The sequence below is a fragment of the Echinops telfairi genome, unplaced genomic scaffold (genome assembly GCF_000313985.2).
Source record: "Echinops telfairi isolate 266 unplaced genomic scaffold, ASM31398v2 ScPeMD7_3;HRSCAF=10, whole genome shotgun sequence".
NCBI classification, from domain to species: domain Eukaryota; kingdom Metazoa; phylum Chordata; class Mammalia; order Afrosoricida; family Tenrecidae; genus Echinops; species Echinops telfairi.
This window is the reverse complement of record NW_022103899.1, coordinates 59,216,917-59,236,272: the sequence shown is the minus strand read 5'-3', so window position 1 is coordinate 59,236,272 and position 19,356 is coordinate 59,216,917. Positions and strand designations below refer to the sequence as shown.

The window sequence follows — 19,356 nt, the reverse complement described above, 5'->3', positions numbered from 1 at the left end:
GGGCACGTCCTCACGCCCAGCACCCCAGCCCCGAAGCAAGGGTCCCCGGGGGCTCGGACCTTCTTGGCCATGACCTCCGACTCCTCCGAGCTCTCTGTCACCCACTTGGATGACAGCTTCCTAGGGGAGGGTGGTGCTTTTGTGTCTTGGGTGGTGGTTGGGGGGGGGGGGGGCGGGGGGAGTGGAGGGCACGTCCTCACGCCCAGCACCCCAGCCCCGAAGCAAGGGTCCCCGGGGGCTCGGACCTTCTTGGCCATGACCTCCGACTCCTCCGAGCTCTCAGTCGTTTTCTCGTAGGCCTTCCCCACACGCGCCACGAAGTCCTTCACCGTCTCACAGAGCACTCTGGACAGACACACGGAAAGATGCTCTTAGAGAGTTCTGCTGGAAGCCAGCCCCCCTGCCGGTGCCCGTGGACTCACTTAGCGGAGGAGATCACCACCGAGTGCTGGTCAGAGGTCAGGATTTTAGACAGGTGGGCGGCGACCGAGTCTTCATAGACAAGGATCTGCTGCACCTGAATTCCGCCCCCAAAAAGAGGGTAATGGGTCGCAGTGGGTCTCCGTGACTGCATGTCCTACGCCGAGTCACTGAGATTCTGAGCCACTTCCCCACAGAGCAGGCCCAGGAGGTGACTCTCCTAGCACGTGCTGCCTCACGCAGCCTTAGCCTCTCCTGTGTCAAATGCTAACCAAGACTTACCGAGGCCACCTGGAAGACTCAAGAGATTCTATCGACTGGTCTTGGACAAGGTGTGTGTGTGGTGGGGTGAGGGGTGTCTCTCAACACTAAAGAACTAGTTAGTGAAAACTCACCAACAGCACGGGCCTCTGAGGCATTAACACATACCTCAATGGCGATGACAAGCTATGCAGTGGGTGAGGCAATGGGCAACAGTCCACCTCCACCAGGTGTTGTCCTCCCTGCTGGGCAGCAAGGCTCCCAGCTCCCATCCTGCCTTGCAGCAGGGTGCACACGCTCAGGGCCTACCTCAGAGTCCTCGCTGAAGTCCTCGGTGACGGTGGATGAGGAGGCCTGCCGAGGGAGCTTGGTCTCATACGCCATGATGCTCCACCTGCGGGCCAAGAGGAGGCGGCTGAGGGCATGCAGACCTGTAGAGCAGCCTCACCTGCTCCCTCCCCAGGGCCCAGGGACTCCAGCCAAGAGTGATTCTTAATTCATCTGGGTAAGGGCACCCTGTCCCATGGAAATGGCCAGCTTGCTTGTCTCCTTGCACAGTGAGAACAAACACGTGGACTGCTCGGCCCAGCACGCAGCAGCTTTGAGAGAAGAGCTGGCCTCCAGACCCTGCAGGCCGGCTGCTCCTGGAGAAGGGGTTCAGCTTTCTTCTGAGAGCCACGAGGTCTCTAAGAGGAGCCGGCTTGGAGGGTAGGGATGAACCTTCCACAGGTAAAGGCAGCCAATTGCTTCTTAAGCCAAAGTCCTTGAGCCAACACAAGGTGGCTCACACACACCCGGTTTCCCCACACAGGCCTCCAAAGCTCAGCCACCGAACATACAGGCGGGCAGTTCTACGCTGACACATGGGGGTCACCGCTGAGTCAGGGTCAGCCAGGTAGCAACTGGATTTGGGGGCGTGGCCAGGGGGCTTTCAGACCCCAAGCTCAGGCCCCTGCAGGCCCGGTGGAAAGCAGCGCTGAGGATTTTTAAGCACCAGAAGATAATTCTCTAAGGTGCAAATTCTTCTGGGGACAGACCCTGGTACATGAGATGGTTCTGCTGATGGGACTGAGGTGGTTAAGCCCCCAGAGTCACCTTCCCTCATAGCCCTGGGGCGGCAGAGCCGGCCTACTGGAAGACCTAGGACTCAGCTCCTGCCTGTAATCTAAGACAAACTACAGGTGACCAGAAAGCCTTGTCCTCCCAGGGGTTCCCTGGCCCCGGGCAGGTGACTCACCTGTCCAGCATCTTGGTGCTGGCGCGCTCCAGTTTCTCCAGGATCTGGGGCAGCTGTGTGTCATCATCACAGGCCGAGCCCCAGCCCAACACTCGTGCCAGGTCATTCCCGGTCCCCAGGGGCAGCACACCCAGCTGGCACTAACCAACACAGTAGGGGGTGGGGAGGACACACATGGGCATCATGGGCATTGGACATGTGAGGACCAGAGCCCCGGGTCACCGCCCTCTCATCCCCCCGAAAACCACTGCCCTCAAATCGAGTGGGACCCACACTGCCCCTATAGGACAGAGCAGAACTGCCCCTTAGAGTCTCCAAGCCTGCCTGCCATCAAGCAACTTGCCTCCTCTTTCTCCTGCGGAATGGCTGGTGGGTTCGAACCACCAACCCACTGGTTAGCAGCCGAGCTCTTAACCACTGTGCCCCTGGGGCTCCTTCCGACCACCAACCCACAGCAAACCCACTGCCAACTCAGGGACCCTATAGGACAGAAGTGCTCCATGGGGTTTCCGAGGCTGCACACCTTTACAGAAGCAGTCAGCCTCATCTTTCTCCCAAAGAGCGGCTGGGGGGTTTGAGCTGTGGACCTTCTGGTTAGCAGCCCCCTGGCTGACCGAGAACAGAACAGAAGGGATAGCAGAACTGATGCACATCGGGAGGGCGGGGTCCTGGGAAGTGGGGGGCATGGGTGCTGAGATCGGGGATGGACAGACTCAGAGGGAGAGGCCAGAGCACCATGGGCCACAGAGAAGCCAAAGCAGTGATCGCTGGGCCCTTGGACGGAGGGAATGGGGTGGGAGGGCTGCCACTGGGCTCACCATCTCCTGACCAGGGAGCGTGGACACTGGTCATGTAACACATAGCAGGAATGGGGTCCAGCCTGAGATGGCCGGGGTACACTGCCCAGGTCTTCCCTGGCCTACACCTGACTCACCCAACACCCAAACTCCCTGCCGCCTAGTCTAGTCCGACTCACAGTGACCCCACAGGCCAGGGTAGAGCTGCCTCTGTGGGCTTCCCAGACTATAACCCTATGAGAGTAGAGAGCCTCATCTTGCTCCCTTGTAGCGGCTGGTGGTTCTGAACTGCTGACCTTGCAGTTAGCAGCCTGATGGGTAGCCACTGTGCCACCAGGATTCCTGTGCTGCCTGGCAGGGACTCAGCGAGGGCAGCCCGTCACACAGAGCCTGCTGCCTGGGGGTCAAGCACAGGCACCCTCGTCTGACGGCGCTGCGTGGGAAATGGTGCGCCTGCTCTGCAGAGGGTCGCGGGGGTCAGAACTGGCGTGACAGCACCTAACAGCCCACTTCCGGGGGCCCAGTGGTGCAGTGGGCTAAGCGCTTCCTGCTAGCCAGAGAGCAGGCGGCACAAGCCCACCAGCTGCTCCTCCAGAAAAAGGGGAGGCCATCCGCTCCCTGGCCACTGCCTGGGAAACCCCGTGGACTGTCTCTACTCTGCTCTCCAGGGACGCTAGGGGCCGGGGTCCATCCTCGGGCAGCGGGTTTGGGCTTGGATTTCCAGCTGGGTAGAAACTAAAGAGACCACACAGACGAACAGACGACGGGGTCTGGGACAAGGTGGCTCAGTGGGATGCTCGCCTTCGTGGAGGAAGACCTCATGAGCGTCCCGCCAGGGCACCTCACTCTTTGCCACCTTCGTGCCGGAGACCAGCTGCCCCAAAGCCACCATCAGGCCCGGGCGGGTACCTGCTTGTGAAGATTGAGGCTGTCGATTTCCGACAGGACCCAGCCCACACTGCCGTCCCCGCCACACACCAGGATCCGGAACGTGTCGAATTTCTGAAATAAGCGCAAGCTGTGGAGAAGAGAGGGAGTCGGACACTGCCTTGAGGGCATGCACCGGCTCGGTTTCCTCCTGGGCGGTCACCTGCTGTCCGCACCACTCAGGGGTGGCTTTGTGAAGGTGGGATGACGTGTGGATGACAGCTGGGTGGGGGCCCGCCATCTAGGCACCCCACAGCCCAGCCTCAGTCACTCCAGGCCTTAGCAGGGACACAACTGGGCCGCCCAGTTGACTTCCCCCTCCTCAGGGACACAGTTTCCCACCAGGGTAGGTCCGAGTCCCCCCTGCATGGCACACACTCGGTAAGTGGGGCACCGTCCACCCTCTCCAGGTGCCTTGGAGACCACCAGGCACCTGCACACAACCCTCCACACCCACCTGCCCCTGGGACCCTCGGCCAGGCTTTAGCACACGATTGACCCAGCTCCACTCCAGCCAGGAGGGAGCCCAGCACCACTCCCAGCCTGACTTCCCGCTACAAACAGCCCCCCACCACCACAGACAACACCCCCCGCCACCCCCCACTGCACACCTTGGGCAAGAGCACTTCCCACCACAGGCATTAGGCTGAGTACTCCCACAACACAACACTAGCGGAGGCTCCCCGCCAGATACCACAAACAGGGAGCACTCCCCACTAGACACCCAAGTGGGAAGTGCTCCCCCACATCTGTTCCAGTAGGTGCACTTCCCGCAGGAGACACCCAGTTGAGGAACACTTCCCACCACAGCCCTCCCAAACAGGGAGCACTCCACAGCACAGGTACCCCAAGTGAGGAGACCTCCCCACTATAGACCAGCCTCCTCTGGGAGGGGCACCCCCCCAAACAGACACTTCAGTTGCTGTCTACAAACCACCAAAGGCTCAGAGACCCCTCGGGTCACCATGCAGCAGATACAGAGAGGAGCTCCTTTTGCCCACTGCCTGCACCCCCTGCAGCCCCCAGCCCCCATGCACCTGCATGACCACAAAAGCAGTGGTGTCTCATGCCCTCCCCACAACAGACACCCTCCTTTTGGGCCTTGCTGGACAAACGCTCCCCTTTCAATACACTAAGGGGCAAGGTTCAAACCCCCCAGCCCCTCTGCAGGAGAGAGACGTGACATCCAGCAGAGTGGTAACAGTTAGCCCGTGAGGAGGACAGCCCTGGAAACCCTGCGGGGCAGCTCTCCTGTCCCACAGCATGGCTATGGGTCACAACAACGAGGAGGGGGCAGGGACGCGTGTGCGCGCGCGCGCACACACACACACACACACACACACACAGGCAACTTCACCCAGCGGCCCACGTGAAGGCATCCCACAGAGCAGCAGTGAAAGCAGGAGCCCACTGGGTGAACACAGGCACAGTTGTGTACGTGCATGTACACATGGCTAAAACAAGCTCGAACGAAGCAGGAAAGGCATGCCTCTGCTAAGGGCTGAGCGTAGTGCCCAGTGGGCTGGGCTTCTGGATGGGGGCAGATTCAAGATGGAGTTCGCAGCACGGAGTCTACGCATCCTGGAATCTCTCAAGGATTACTATCGGGCACACACTCCCTCCAAACTCTAACTTCCCCGCCTCCTACCCGAGGTGTGGCCCGCCATTCATGAGGTCGAAGACCTGGGCAGGGTTCAGCAGCTGCTTGAATCGCCTGAGGAACTTCACCCCCTGGTTGTCACCGCTCTTTGAGTTGACAAAGACCAGCAAGGGGCTCGTGCAAGACGGGGGGCAGGTGGCCTTCCAGAAGCCTGGGGGAGAGGGCAGAGAAAGAAAGACGTTGTGGGGTGGAAAGACGCCCGGGGTGCTGCGGCCCGGCCTTCTGAGTGGGCACACCCAGGGTACGAGTGGGCGCTCACTCCTGCAAGTGCTGGGGAAATGGAGTGGAAGCTAACGAGGCCCCAAACAGTTGCCTGTCCAGAGAATCCACATGGGCTAACGAGAACCCATTCCCACACCACATGCCCTGGGAGTGGGATTTCTAACTGTGGCTCTACCACCCAAGTCTCCCTAATGCCCACCCAATGAGGGAGGGACTCTGCCCCCAGGGCATGCCTCGAACTGACAGGGCTGCCCAGTCCTGTCACCAGCCCCTGGCTGTGAGGATGGGCTGTCTTGGAAGCAGTGGTGGACCCTGGAGGAGCATGTTCCAGATGCCTCAGGCTGTGGCACGGAGATTCGGCGGCGGGGGGAGGGGGGGCTGCGCCCAAGACTGCGGGGGGACCTTCTCCTTATAGTGACTCAATGGCAGCCATGAGTTTGATTTTTTGGTTTGTTTTCTCCTTCTCTGACCCAAGGCTGGGGAACTTTGGGGCAGAGGGGCAGGCGGGCTGGCTTCCCGGCCACGGAGGCAAAGGTCAAGGGACCAGTGGCTGAGAGGCGGAGAGACTCAGCTGGGACCAGTGGCTGAGAGGCGGAGAGACTCAGCTGCTGGCGGAAACCAGTGATGCGTCCTCACTGTCTGCTGATCCTGACTTGCCGTGACATCCCTATAACCCCCGTGTTTGTGAGTGCTGTCTGGGATTTCTGCGACCACTGCAAGGAGCCATCAAGCCCAGCAGAGCCGGGAGAGTGGCGTGGGAGGAGCGGCTGGTGTCGGAACAGGTAACGACGGAAGGGACGGGAAGCTGTGTCCACCGACCCCTGCCTCGAGGCACCAGGGAAGCCAGGGGAGGTCAGATGTGGCCTCCATTGCTATTTACCTCCCCGTCCAGCTGGGCTCCACATCTATCTACAAGGACCCTAACTCTGACAAAGAGCCCTCCCCCCACACTTGGCCACCAACTCAGGGACTGCAGGTGTTACCCTGCCAAGGGGCAACTTCAAGAAAGGCCTGGTGGTCCACTTCCGATAGCCCACGGCATGGAGCACAGTTCCGCTCTAAGACAGAGGGGGACACCACCAGTGGCTGCTGACTCCAAGACCCTGCTTCCAACCTCCAGAAACCTTCCTGACTGCTATGCCCCGGGCTGTCGACTCCCAGATCACCCCCGGTTTCCCACCTGTATGCCCAGACCTGTTGGTACCACTCGGGCACCCAGTGTCACTGCCACGGCCGTGTAGGGCCTGCTCCTGGGCTCCCGGCTGTAGCCTCTACCTGCTCCCGTTCAAGAGAAGGAGGCAGGCCACCGCCCCCTGCTGTTGGGTTGACGCCGGTGTGTGCAGAGGCTGGTGCTGCAGAGAACTGAACCCTTGGGTTTCCGAGGCTAGAAATCTGTGCAGAAGAAGACCCTCTTCCCATTGCTCTCCCAAGGAACAGCGGTGGGTTCGAACCACCAACCTTCAGCTGGCCACTGAGCGCTTAACCGCTGCGCCACCGGGGCTCTCAGACTGAAACGTGGCTTCTGTTGATTTGCCAATGGGCTCCAGCACCTTCGAGTAGGGCTGTTTCTCCCCAAAGCAGGCGGTCCCACCACCCCTAGGGGGGTTAGTGAGTGGCTTGGTGGGAGATTCTGAACTAAGCTCGCTGCATGGAGTCAATGCTGACTCCTAGCGGCCTCCTGGGGGCTTCCAGGGCTGTAACTGTTTAAGGTGGGTGGGAAGTCCAGTCTGTCTCCCGCAGGGCTGCCAGTGGTCTCAAACTGTCAACACTGTGGATCGCAGCCCGATGCATAACCAGTACCCCACCAGGGGGCTTCACTTCAAGCTGAATCGTGGGCTAGACTCTCGAAGGTTCTAACTGCTGAGAGGACACTGGGTCCCCCCACCCCCCAAATGGGGATGTGTGCCAATTCGGTTTGGGAACCTGTGGAGCGGGAGGGACCTCCAGCCTCTGGTACCCGGGGGGCCAACACCCACTCACTGCCTGTGTGACGCCTCGCCCCCCAGGCTGTGCCTGGCTTCTTGCCGCCCGAGCCTTGGCACCCCAACAAGGCTCATTCTAAGGGGCTGGGGAAGAAGGTGTGAGAACACGGGTCGGGTTGGGGCTCGGGTGCCTACCGTCCGAGTCGATGCTGTTGAGGGCCGTGGGTGGGATGACCGACACTTTGCACAGGCCTAGCGGGCACTTGGTCAGCAGGGAGTCCTTGCACGCCGTGTGCACCTGAAACAGGACGCCAGCAGCCTCAGACACAGAGCCCTCTCAGCCACGCGCACTGGGGCCTGGACCATGCCCTCCACCTGTCCCACCCACCGGGCACCCAGCCAGCCCAGAGGGAAGCTGTGTACCCACTCGGTGTGAGCTGCACGCCTGGCCCTGTGCCCTGCTCCGGAACCAGAGATTTCCACCCCAGGAAGGAGAAAAGGCATCAGACGGCAAGCGGCTGAGCGGCTCTGATGGCTTCGCCCCGTGACCAGGAAGCAGCTGGAAGGCCTTTGCCACTCAGTGCTTGGACCCCGCCCAGCCCCAGGCTGTGCTCACCATGGCCTTGCACCAGAGACAGCGCCAGTCCTGCAGGCGCAGCACGCTGCCGCATGTCTTGTCGCACACAGTGCACTTGGCGCTCACCGGCAGGTTCCCCTCCAGCCACTGGTGCGGCATGGCGATCTGCAGACCAGAGCAGGGAGGCTAGAGGTGCCTGGGCCCAGACCCCAGGGACAGGCACCCTCGCTCCCAGCGGGTTGCCAGCTCACGAGCACCTACCAGGAAGGGGACGGATGGGGGACACCAGCCAGAGGGGACAGGAACATGCTAACCCTCCCACTAAGCCCCAGGTCCCTGGCCATACCCCGTCTTCATCCTCAATGATGTCCTTCCCGATGGACGCCAGTGTGGTCCACTTGCAGTTGTTGGTGGCACGCACGGCGCAGCGCTTGTGGGCCTTAAACTTGCACACTGCAAGGAGCCGGTGAGATTTGGGCTCAGCCACAGTCCTCCAGGACAGTAGGGGGTGGCGCTGGGTTCCCCCAGCTCTCCTGTTACAGCCTCAGGCTCCCTGCACTCTGTCCTAGGCAGCTGGACTAGGGGACCAGCACTGGGGGTAGCCCTAGGTCCTGGCACATGGGGTGGCAGAAACAGGGCACATGCCCGTGCTGTGAGCTCAGCTACTGTGACCGCAGGGAGAGAGACACCAACTTCTGCCACGGGGCCGATGGTGATGAGCTTGGGCTGTGTGGGCCAGACAGTCACTGTCACAGCTGGGCCACCACGGGCCAAAGGACAGCCCACGGGACAGCACACACACTGAAACCTGAACACGCCTTCTGCCTTTTCCAAAACAAAACCCCAAACTCACTGCCCTTGATGCCAACTCATGCCGGCCCTACACGGCAGGGTGGAACTGCCCCTGCGGGTTTCCTAGGCTGTGGCTCTTTCCAGAAGTAGAAAGCCTCGTCGTTCTCCTGAGGAGCGGTTGGTGGTTTCAAACTGCTGACCTTGCAGTTAGCAGCCAGCCCAGGGCGTAACTGTACCTATACCACCAGGGGCCATGTAAAAAGCGAGCGGTCACTCTGCAGCTCAGAGGGGAGGCAGGCGGCACTGGCCAGGCTGCAGTCCGCCAACCCTGCTCCGGCTCACCGCACTAGCCCAAGGACTGGATTCCCTGACCCCTGAGGTTGACTCACACAGCCACCCCACAGTAAGGGGGGGGGGGGGGGGTGTTGCTCCTGTCTCCTCCACTTTGCTAGTTCTAACACAGGGTCATCCATCAGGGACAACTCCTGGCACAAGCCCAAACTCAGAACCACTGCCAGCCAAGCCGGTGAGCCCGTTCCGACTGTAGCGGCCTTCGGAGAAGAACTGCGGGTCTGGGAGGGGCAGAGAGCCTCCTCTTTCTCCTGTGGAGCAGGGGGCAGGCTGGAATGGTGGACCTCATGCGCTCAGAGCAGCCCACTGCCACCAGGCTCCTCAGAGCCGAGTCTTAGGAATTGGCCTGGGCCCTGCGTTCGTGGCCCCTGGACTGTGTTGCTCTGAGGCCACCCTGCCCTGTGTCCTCACCCTCGCAGGACAGCCCGTGGGAGGTGACCCCGGACAATGCCTCTCGGCACACGTTGCAGTAGGTCGGTCTGGCGTGGGAGCAGGCGTACCAGTTGTGGGTCCCTGAGAAGTGGTCCATGCTGTACTGGGTGGGCTGCGGGGCAACAGAGAGGGGTGGGGGTCAGCAGGGCCTTCAGAGGGATGACTTGGGGGGGTGGCAGAGGGAGGGGGATGGCGCCACAAGGGACAGGCAGTACTGATAGGTCAGCTGGCCCGGGGAAACATAACAGGGAGCTACAGTGGGCTACAGCAAAGCTGGAGAAGGTCAGCAGGGCCACAGCAGGTGGGCACGTGAGGCCTGTCCAGTGGGAGGAGAGGGAGGGCAGGTGGGCGGGGCTACAGCCAGGATTGGGGGCGGAGACTGCCACAGGCTGGGGCTGAGTGGGTGGCTGCAACAGGCACAGGCAGAGGGACACTCCCATAATGGTGGGTGCAGGTGGGAAGAGGCACGCCCCCAGAGTACAGGTGGAGCAGGGCTGCAACAGGCACTTGGGAGTGGGGGTGGGGACATGCACCCCCAGCAGAAGGGCGGCTGAGACGGTCATGTTCAGGCGGGGTGAGGAGCGGGGCTCTGGGCTAACCTCAAAGTGCTCCCTGCTCTGCACCGTCTTCAGGACCGCCATCCAATCTTCCATCTCCTTCCTGCTGTCAGCACACAAGATGAGCTTCCGGCACGGGGTGATGACCTGGAGGGGCGGACACGGGGCAGGGGGTTCAGGAGAAGGGACTGTTTCACTCAGGTACATCCATTTGAGGCCCGGGAGGGAAAAATGAAGAATGATTTCAAACCAGATAACAGTCCAATTTAGCTCGTATAACGTCACCAAGCTGAGCAAATCGTCGGAGAAACTGTTATCGGAAGCCTGTCGTGTCGAGATTGAAGGGAGGCTCATTAAACAACCTGCCTTATGCAGATGGCACAACCTGGCTGATGAGGACCACGGCCCGCAGCCTTGTATGGGTTACAGCTCAACGTCAAGACGACCAACCCCTCACGGCGACGGGACCAGGGGGTCACAGCATGGGAAATGGAGCAAAGGGGGAGGCGGTCCAGGATTTGGGCTTGCTGGGATCCACCACGAACGCTCACGGGAGCAGCAGTCACACGGTCCATTCAGGAAGTCTGCCGCACAAGACCTCTCCAGAGTCGTGAAGGGCAAGGATGCTGCTTTGAGGACTAAGTGTGCACGACCCCACGTCGTGGTGGCATTTACAGTCTCCTCGTGTGCGTGTGAAGCTGGACGCTGCATAAGGGATGGCGAAGCGTCAATGCGTTTGGATCAGAACGGTGCTGGAGCAGAATACCGAAAGAGCGGTGGACTGTCTGGGAAGCAGTAAGCCAGCATGCTCCTGAGAGACAAGGGTGGCAAGACTTTCCCTCACGTGCTTTGGACACGTTGTCAGGAGAGACCAGTCCCTGGAGAAGGGCACCCTGTGGGGCAGCCAAAGAGAGGAAGACCTTCGACAAGATGGACGGGCACTGTGGCTGCCGCGATGGGCTCAGACGAGAGCGACTGTGAATGGGGGGCAGGACCCGGCGGCGTTTCGTTCTGTTGTTCACTGGGCTGCTGGGAGTGAAACCAACCGGACAGCCACTGACCACAACGTTCACCAAACAGAAGACAGTTACGGACGAAACCCACAATGGCTCATAGAGACCCTCATGGAACACAGCGAAGCTGCTCTGTAGGGCTTCTGGGGCTGGAGAGCTTGATGGGAGCAGACAGCCTCACCTTCCACCCCAGAGCTGCGGGTGGATTCCAGCTGCCGGTTAACACGCACTCGGTGTGAATTAGACACTGCAGAGAGTGTGTGCGTGACAGAGAGAGAGCGAGCATGCACATGTGCATGCACACCACTAAGCCAGAGCAGCCCTGCCGGGCAGAGAAGTGCCTCACAGGGTGCCCACAGCTGTCACCTTGACGGGAGCAGGCGGCCACATCTTTTTCCTGTAACTGCTGGCCTTGTGGTCCGCAGACAAGCACTTCCTGTTGCACCAGCAGGACTCAGAACAAGAAAGACCTAGACAACTAAGAGGACGGACACGGCTGCCCATGAACAAACAGGCGGCCTGGAAGCGGTTTAGGCACCTCAGCCAGGTCCGTCGGAGGCAGCACCATCATCTCAAACACACCTTCTGTCGTGTGCTGGTCGAAACCCCGAGCTGTGAGGCAGCTGAGGACCAGCCGCCATGCATGCAGGCATCATCTCTGGAAACAAGACCACCAACATGGGAAATAGCCCACACACGAAAATGACACCGGCTATTCAGAGAAATCAGCAGCGAAGCAGGGAGAAAGGGTTGGGAGCCTGCTTCCATCGAGGTGGCAGCCTAGGATTCTAAGTCCTCCACTGTCCTGGAGGGTCGCCGGGTGTCAGAGTCCACTGAACTTCACAGGGAAGGGCACGAGGCCTTCGAAACCCAAGGCAGTGTTGTTGAAAAGGGCAAAGTAGGATGAATCGTATGTGCTGACTTTAAAACAAGTCACACACAGCTATAATACTCAAACCAGCCCGGTGCCGGTCAACAGTCGACACAGACCACCAGACCAACACAGAGAGTCGGGAAAACCCCACGCATCTCCGGTCCACTGGGTTACGATAATCAAGTCCATCCAGTGGGGGAATAAGCGTCTCACACGTGGTACTGGCTTCCCACAGGCAGGACAATGAAACAGGAGCCAGGCCCGGCACCATCCACAAAAGCAAATCCAAAATGGCTTACGGACCCACATCTGCATGCTAACCCCATGGAATTCTTACAAGAACAAGAAGGGTCCGGCCTGGTTTTCAACAACGGATTCCCGAGCACACCACCAAGAGACAAAACAAACAAATGAGACCTTGTGAAAAGGAAGGGCTTGTGCTCCTCGAGACTTCCCCAAGACACTTACCAGCGTGGGAGAAGACTACCGCATGGGAGAGCATCTTCAGAAACTAAAGACTCAACAGGGATGGAATGACCGGTGTATACAAAGACAGTAAAATACATACATGATAGAGATATACATATATAAGTCGTAGTGGGTATGTATATACTACACATATAAATACATATGTTCTACAAGTCAATGAGAAAACGACAAGGCACCCATCATAAGACGGGCACCAAACACAGGACGAGGGGCCCAGCATCAGTGTCATCTGGTAGCTGGCAGATCCAACCAGAGTGAGAGTCTGCCCTGTCCCTCTACGAGGACTACCCCACTCACACACTTGGGGGGCAGGTTATCAGGGAGGACCCGGGAAAGGAGAGAGACAGCGACAGAGAGGAAGCCACTCGGCAAGATGGACGGACACAACTGTGAGGATGGCGCAGGGCCGGGCATTGCTTTATTCTGTTGTGATGGGAGTTGCTATGTGTGGAAAGCAAGCCAGTGGCATCTATCAACAACAAAGATTTGAAAAACAAACCAGAAAACCACAAATCGGCAGGCTGGCCCGCGGGGAGATTGAAACCCGCGTCCACTGCTAGTGGGACTGCAACATGGACGGCCACTATGGAAACTGGATCCACTGCGCGGCCAGCAACTCCACTCCCACGTCTGTGGCGAGGAGATCTGAAAGCAGACGCGCCGCAGAGACCGCACACCAGTGTTCGCCACAGCTCTGTTCCCAATAGCTAACAGGTGGGAACAACCCAGCTGCCCATCCGAAGATGAACCCCAAGACAGACAGACAAGAAGTAGAACACACACACAACGGGCCACTCCTCCACTGATAAATGACGTCTACCAGACAAAGAGGTAGGCAGTACACACAGAACTGGAGCTTGGGGGCCTTATGTGAAGCAAGATAAGCCAACCACCAAAGGGCAAGTATCGTCAAATCTCTGTTTTTAAAGTTTCTTTTCTTTGACATGTACAAGATTACAGACTTTTACTGTCGATTAGGGTGACCCAGGTGAGAGTCCTCGGCATGTGAGGAGCCGGCCCCCCAGAGAAAGGACTCTGTTGGTATAATGTGGTTGTTGGATCAAATGTACAAATGTGCTCGGCACAATGGATGTATACACGGATTGTGGTAAGAGTTGTAAGAGCCCCCAATAAACTGATACACACACACACACACACATATATTTACACCAGTGAATCGCATGGCACGTTCATTATAAAAACAATGCTGTTGTTGTTGTTACTAGGTTCCTGAGTCAGCTACGATCCAGAGGCCCGTGCACAGCAAAATCAACCTGCCCGGTGCTGCGTCAGCCTACAATTGCTGCCACACCTGAGCCCATTGCTGCAGCCACGGTGTCAATTCACGTCACCGAGGGCTTTCCCAAGTACAACGTCCTTCTCCAGGGACTGGCCTCTCCTGACAACACGTCCAAAGTACGTGAGACGAAGTCTGGCCACCCTTGCCCCGAGGAGACAGACCGGTTTGTCCTTTGAGCAGTCCCTGGTGCTCTCAGTGTTCAAAGGCATTGGCTCTTCTGCATTCCTCTTTATTCAGTGCCCAACTTTCACACGCACACCAGGCTGGGAGAAGGCCACGGCTGGGGCCAGGCGCACCTTAGTCCTCAAAGTAACATCCTCACTTTCAACACTTTAGAGAGGTCTTGTGCAGCAGGCTGACCCAAAGCAATGCGCCTTTGGATCTCCTGACGGCTGCTTCCATGAGCACGGACTGTGGAGCCAAGGGAGACAGAAGGCTTGGCCGCTTCCACCTGTTCTCCATTTCTCATGCTCCTAAATCAGATGCAGCGCCCTGCCTCATTACCTGGGGAAACTGAGCCCAGAGCATACCCTTGAGGTCTCTTAACAAAAATCCTGTTTGAGACGTTGCTGGGAGCAGGTGACAGAAAGTGGAAGATGCACCTCTCTCACCTCGTTTAAGACAAGGGGGCTCCAGAAAGCCAGTGGGAAACTGGGGCGAAGAGATACACTGCCGTTTTCCCATGAACGATATGAGGCTCCCTCCTATCAAAGGGCAGGCGGAAGGAGAGGTGCTTGTCGGTGCGTTACCAGGGGCCGGGGTCGGGGTCCATGGTGACAGGAGACCGCTGTGGTAAAGGGTCGGGTGGCAAAGCTGACGGCTTTCCTGGCTGTCAGTGAGCTTGAGTTGTGCTGAAACAGCAAAAGTCATGTGCTTGACACATCTACAACCATGACTCAGGCTCAATAGATAGATATATAGATAAATATGTATATTTTTTAAGTTGCTGCTCTGCGGGACCAAACACCTCGTGGGATGTAGCTCCTTGGTTTGGAGACTTAGGGTCATTAGGTCAACCGGCCTGAGTAATGTGCTGGTGCTTCTGGTCCACCCCCTAGTTCCTAGCACACCATCTGGAGTCTCAAAAGGTACCAAAGGGCCACCTACAGCACCACTGGCCCTCAGTCACCAGGAGCAACAGAGGAGGGAGAGTCAGGACGGGGACTGAGCGGTGGAGGACCTCCAGGAGCCACTGGCCCCTCTGCCAGCGATCAGAAGCACTGGATGATGCTGCTGCCGTCAGGGACTTTTCTGCTGCCATTCTTTGGATTTCGTTGAGAATGCACCGTCACAGCAGGGCACGTCAATTCAGCAGACACTGGTTAGTCTCCTAGCCCTGCAACCAACCACTCCATCACTGAAAGAGGCACAGAGGGATCCTGAGCAGGGATCTCTCTGAGGAGGAAACCCAGAACAAAGGCTCAAATGCTCCTGGAGTCCAGACTTTGGAGCCATGGAAGGTGGGTGGGTGAACTCCCTGAAACACCTGCTCTGGAATCACCTCTCAACATCCAACCAAAACGGAAAAGGGGCCCCTGGTTGAGCTTCACTGGACAGAGAAGGTCTGCCTTGAGCATTACGCTCTCGCTAGAGCCAGCTGTGTGGGACTGGAAGCAACTGGAGAGAGTAGGCCCAACCTGAGGGCAGGTGTGGATTACGGCAAGTCCAAAGAGGAAGGGGAGGTGGTGGCCCAGAGTGTCATCCACGTCACTGGACTGTGCATGCAGACTCCGGCTGAGTTTACTTCCCACAACAACAAACGTAGCCGGCAGGACCGCAGGGGAGCACTGCCCGACCCTGACACCCACTGTCGGAGCTGCCGGGGGTCCACTGCGACTGGTTGGTGTGGGCCATCGACCCTATCCCCCTGTACTTACCTGGCCTCTGCAGACGTTCTCTGGAGACGGGCCTTCGCCAGTCTTTTACTACAGCTTACTGACTTCTTTTGCGTGCTTGTTACTGAGCTGTGCGTGTTCTTTACGTATTGTAGGTCTAGAGTGCTCCTCGGATATGTGCAATAATAAAACAACAAGCAGGCACCAAAAACTGTTTTCACTAAATATGGGCTTTAGAAGTTTTTCGGTCAGCATACTATTTTCCAGGAAATACTGCTTTAAAAACACAATCAAGCACATTATTTTTAATGACCCACAGTCATATTTTGGTTTCCAACCCCGACACAAAACATAACGCTGTTATAAAATGATGGTGGTTGTGGTGGTTTGTTTTGTGTGTGTGTGTGTGTGTGTGTGTGTGTGTGTGTTTCTTTTCTATACGGCGGCAGGGGATGCTGTGAAACCCTAAGACAAAGAGCTGGCCGCTCTGGCTGAGCGCGGGCTCTGCAGCTCCCTCACTCTCCATCTTCCTTTTCCTGTTGACTCAACAAGTGGGAGAGAGATGCGAAGGCTGCTGCTTTTAGAGATTCTCACGGATTCTAATTTTAAATGCACTAGGGGAGGAAGCACACATCCCTCCCCCCAGACGCTCCTCTGACGTAACCTCTGTCTGCGGCATGTAGAATTTCGGTGAAGCACAGAGCATGTGAACGTCACCATTCTGATGCCCATGCTCCGGTGGCGTTTCATACCATCACTGTGTTTCTCGGCTATCACCCCAAAAAGAAGCCCGTACCCGTTTGGCAGTCCTCTCCCCACCCATAGCCCGCGCTTCGCTCCTGGCAGCTAACGCACTGCATCTGCATCCTGTCTCTGTGGCCTTCCCCTCGGGGGACACGCAGAACAAGTCACCTTTTAAACCCTGGCTCCTCAGCGGAGGGGGCTCATCCACACCTCCGACAGCACGGGCTGGCACTGGGGTCCCATCGATGGGCTCAAACAGACGGACACTTGTGAGGTTGGTGCAGGGCCGGCAGTGTTCCGTTCTGACTGTGCGGCCCCTGGTGAGCACAACGCAGGGAAACCGCTGCTGTCTGTACACTGGCCACATGCCCCAGCTTGCTGGCTTTCCCTGGCTCTTGGAGTTACCTGCAGAGCAGTGAGGGTTTTCTAGACACACAAGCCAGAGCGTGTCGTTTGTTGGGGGTTTATCTCCTTCTTGCCAATCAGAATGGCGGCTCCTTTTCCTCACCCGACTGGCCAGAGCCTCCAGTAGGATGGGGACAGTAAGGGACAAAAGCTGCTGTTGGTTGTCTTGCTCTTGATCTTTGGGGAAGCAATTCTTTCGGCTTACTCCATGACGCACTGAGGTCACAAGGTCCCTTATCGGACTGAGCTGAGGAAGTCCCTCTCTATTCCTTATCGTGAGAGTGTCTTTCTGTAATGACAACGTGTCAGGTTTTCGTCAAATGCCTTATCCACATCCTCTGAGGATTCAACGGCTCCATCCCCCTTCCCGATTAAGATGCAGAATCACACAGGCTGACTTTCACATGCTAAACCACCTTTATAGCATTGCTAAGGCAAATCCCATCTGGTCGCCGCCAAAGAACCCTTCGAGCCTGTCGCTGGAATTGGGCTTGCCAGTCCTGTGCTGGGAAGGGTCCTCACCCCGAAGTTCTGGAGGAGTCTGAAAGGTAGTGGCAGTAATTCTTTGTCAAGAACTACCCCAGAGGGAGCTTTGGAGAGTTCGTGGGGAGAGAAGGAGGACTCTGGCAGCCGGGTCTGGGGAGCCCCCTCATACCACCAGGAAGCACACTCCCGGGTCCTGGTCCCAGAGAAATGGAGAAACCTGTACACAAACCGATCCGTAACTGGCCCAAACTGGCAGCCACCAGAGGTCTTTGATAGGTGGACGGCTGGACAAACTGCGAGTCTCACGGTAGCCTCTGCCACAAGGACACGCAACATCTTTCCTGACCCTCCCGGTGACCCCACCGGTCACATAGACACGGTCTGGCTCTGCTCCTGAACAGAGAACACACTGGCAGGAGAACAGGTGAAGGACTGTCTGGGCCAAGAGGGCAGTGCGGGGACGGAGCCAAGGGAAGTAGGCAGGGTCTCTGGGTGATGGAAAGTTCTGGGTCCCCACTGTATCAATGTCCCCTCCCCAGGCAAAACTCCTCACAGGTTCAGCAGAGAACACAGGGGCAGATATCGAGTGGGACTCGGCAGAGGAGCCTGCACCCAGGAGGACACAGGTGTTCACACAACGTCCAAACCTGTCAGAGTGCAATGTCACAAAACGGGTCATGGGAGTTGAGCAAAGGCTCCCAGACGACTGGGTGGAGAAAGCTGTGCTGCTGCTCGGCCAGTGTCAGAGCATAAACAGGGGTGCACGCCTGCCATGCCCTCAGGCTGGGGCAGTCAGGCCCCTCACCTGGGAGCAGAGATGGCAGGATTCGCTCCCAGACACAGCTCAGTCTGAGCCATCGATGCAGCTGCGGCCAGGGCACCAGCAGTGCGGGGACACTGAGGTCACAGGATGCCCGCCCTCGCACGGCAGTCACTTCCTGTGGGGTGTACACACTGCCATTCTCACTGTCAAGAGCAGGGGGCACCTCGAAGATAAACCCATGGGGCAAGTGCCCAGAAAACAGCTGCCTCCCAGCCTTCCGCCCACAGACCTTCTGCCCAGTGCGTGCGTGCGTGCATGCATACGTGGTCCGAGCGCTGGCGGCTGGCAGGGTCACCTGACCACTGACACCAAACGCCCAGGCTTTACCCCTCCCAGAGCTGGTGCCAGGCCACCCTCCACTCTCAGAAGGAAATCCTCAGGGTCTCCCTCCTGGGGACAAATGGACGTACATGGTCCCAGCTCCTCGGCACATGTCAAACGGAATGTAGGGACTCACTGGTGAGAATAAGAAACAAAAAAGGCAGCCAGGTAGAAGGTGAGACTGGCAGATACAGGAAGGAGGTGAAGTGGGGAGGGGGTAGGGCAGAGAAAGTGGGGGAGCCCCAGAGAGGAGTTAGGCAGTTGGGAAAACTGGGGTGTTTCCCCAGGTGGGAGGGGTACGGCTGGCACAGCTGCCTTGGGGCGAGAGCACCGTGCTCCCCAAGAGCTGGCGGGAGGCCACGGGAGGCCCCGCCAGGAGATGAAGGTGTCTGGTGTAGGGCTGGACCCCGAGAGCAAGCCCAAAGGGGCTCGGGAAACAGAGGTCATGGCGCTGGAGACAGAGGGAGCGGACAGTGGCACCCTGCGGGCAGTGCGAGGAGGGAAAGAAGCACACAAGGCGGGACGGAGAGTTCCAGCTAGATGGGCTGGGGGTCTGCTCCTCAGTCCCAGGCTCCTCGTCCCTCGTGGTCAGGCCTGCACTTGCTCCCACCAGGGCCACCTTCAGTCCTGCTACACTCTGAAGTCCCAAAGGTGCTGTGGGGAGAGGAGTTGCGCACACTGCACCCCCCACTGGGGAGATGGGGAGAGCAGCTTCACAACGTCTCGTCCCGATGAAGGCGAACTCCGTAGGCAGCTCTTCCCTGAGAAACAGACCCGGCTAGCAAAATATATAGCATCTGGGCTCTTAAAGGCTTAAAGATAAACAAGCGGCCATCTAGCTGAGAAGCAACAAAACCCACATGGAAGAAGCACACCAGCCTGTGTGATCACGAGGTGTCAATGGGATCAGG

The 19,356-nt window shown here is 58.2% G+C and overlaps 1 protein-coding gene across 2 annotated transcripts in view; it reads right to left on the bottom strand.

The window, feature by feature from the left end:
- DGKD (diacylglycerol kinase delta) overlaps positions 1 to 19,356 on the bottom strand; it is a 39,837-nt gene that overhangs the window by 18,050 nt on the left and 2,431 nt on the right. For both annotated transcript variants that reach the window (XM_045294628.1, XM_045294626.1), the window contains exons 2-12: positions 10,198 to 10,302; positions 9,578 to 9,710; positions 8,370 to 8,476; positions 8,063 to 8,188; positions 7,642 to 7,744; positions 5,291 to 5,453; positions 3,625 to 3,733; positions 1,919 to 2,058; positions 991 to 1,075; positions 423 to 517; positions 246 to 345 (exon numbers count right to left, since the gene is read on the bottom strand). In XM_045294628.1, coding sequence (XP_045150563.1) covers positions 246 to 345; positions 423 to 517; positions 991 to 1,075; positions 1,919 to 2,058; positions 3,625 to 3,733; positions 5,291 to 5,453; positions 7,642 to 7,744; positions 8,063 to 8,188; positions 8,370 to 8,476; positions 9,578 to 9,710; positions 10,198 to 10,302 — 1,266 coding nt within the window. The remainder of the gene's footprint in view (positions 1 to 245; positions 346 to 422; positions 518 to 990; positions 1,076 to 1,918; positions 2,059 to 3,624; positions 3,734 to 5,290; positions 5,454 to 7,641; positions 7,745 to 8,062; positions 8,189 to 8,369; positions 8,477 to 9,577; positions 9,711 to 10,197; positions 10,303 to 19,356) is intronic.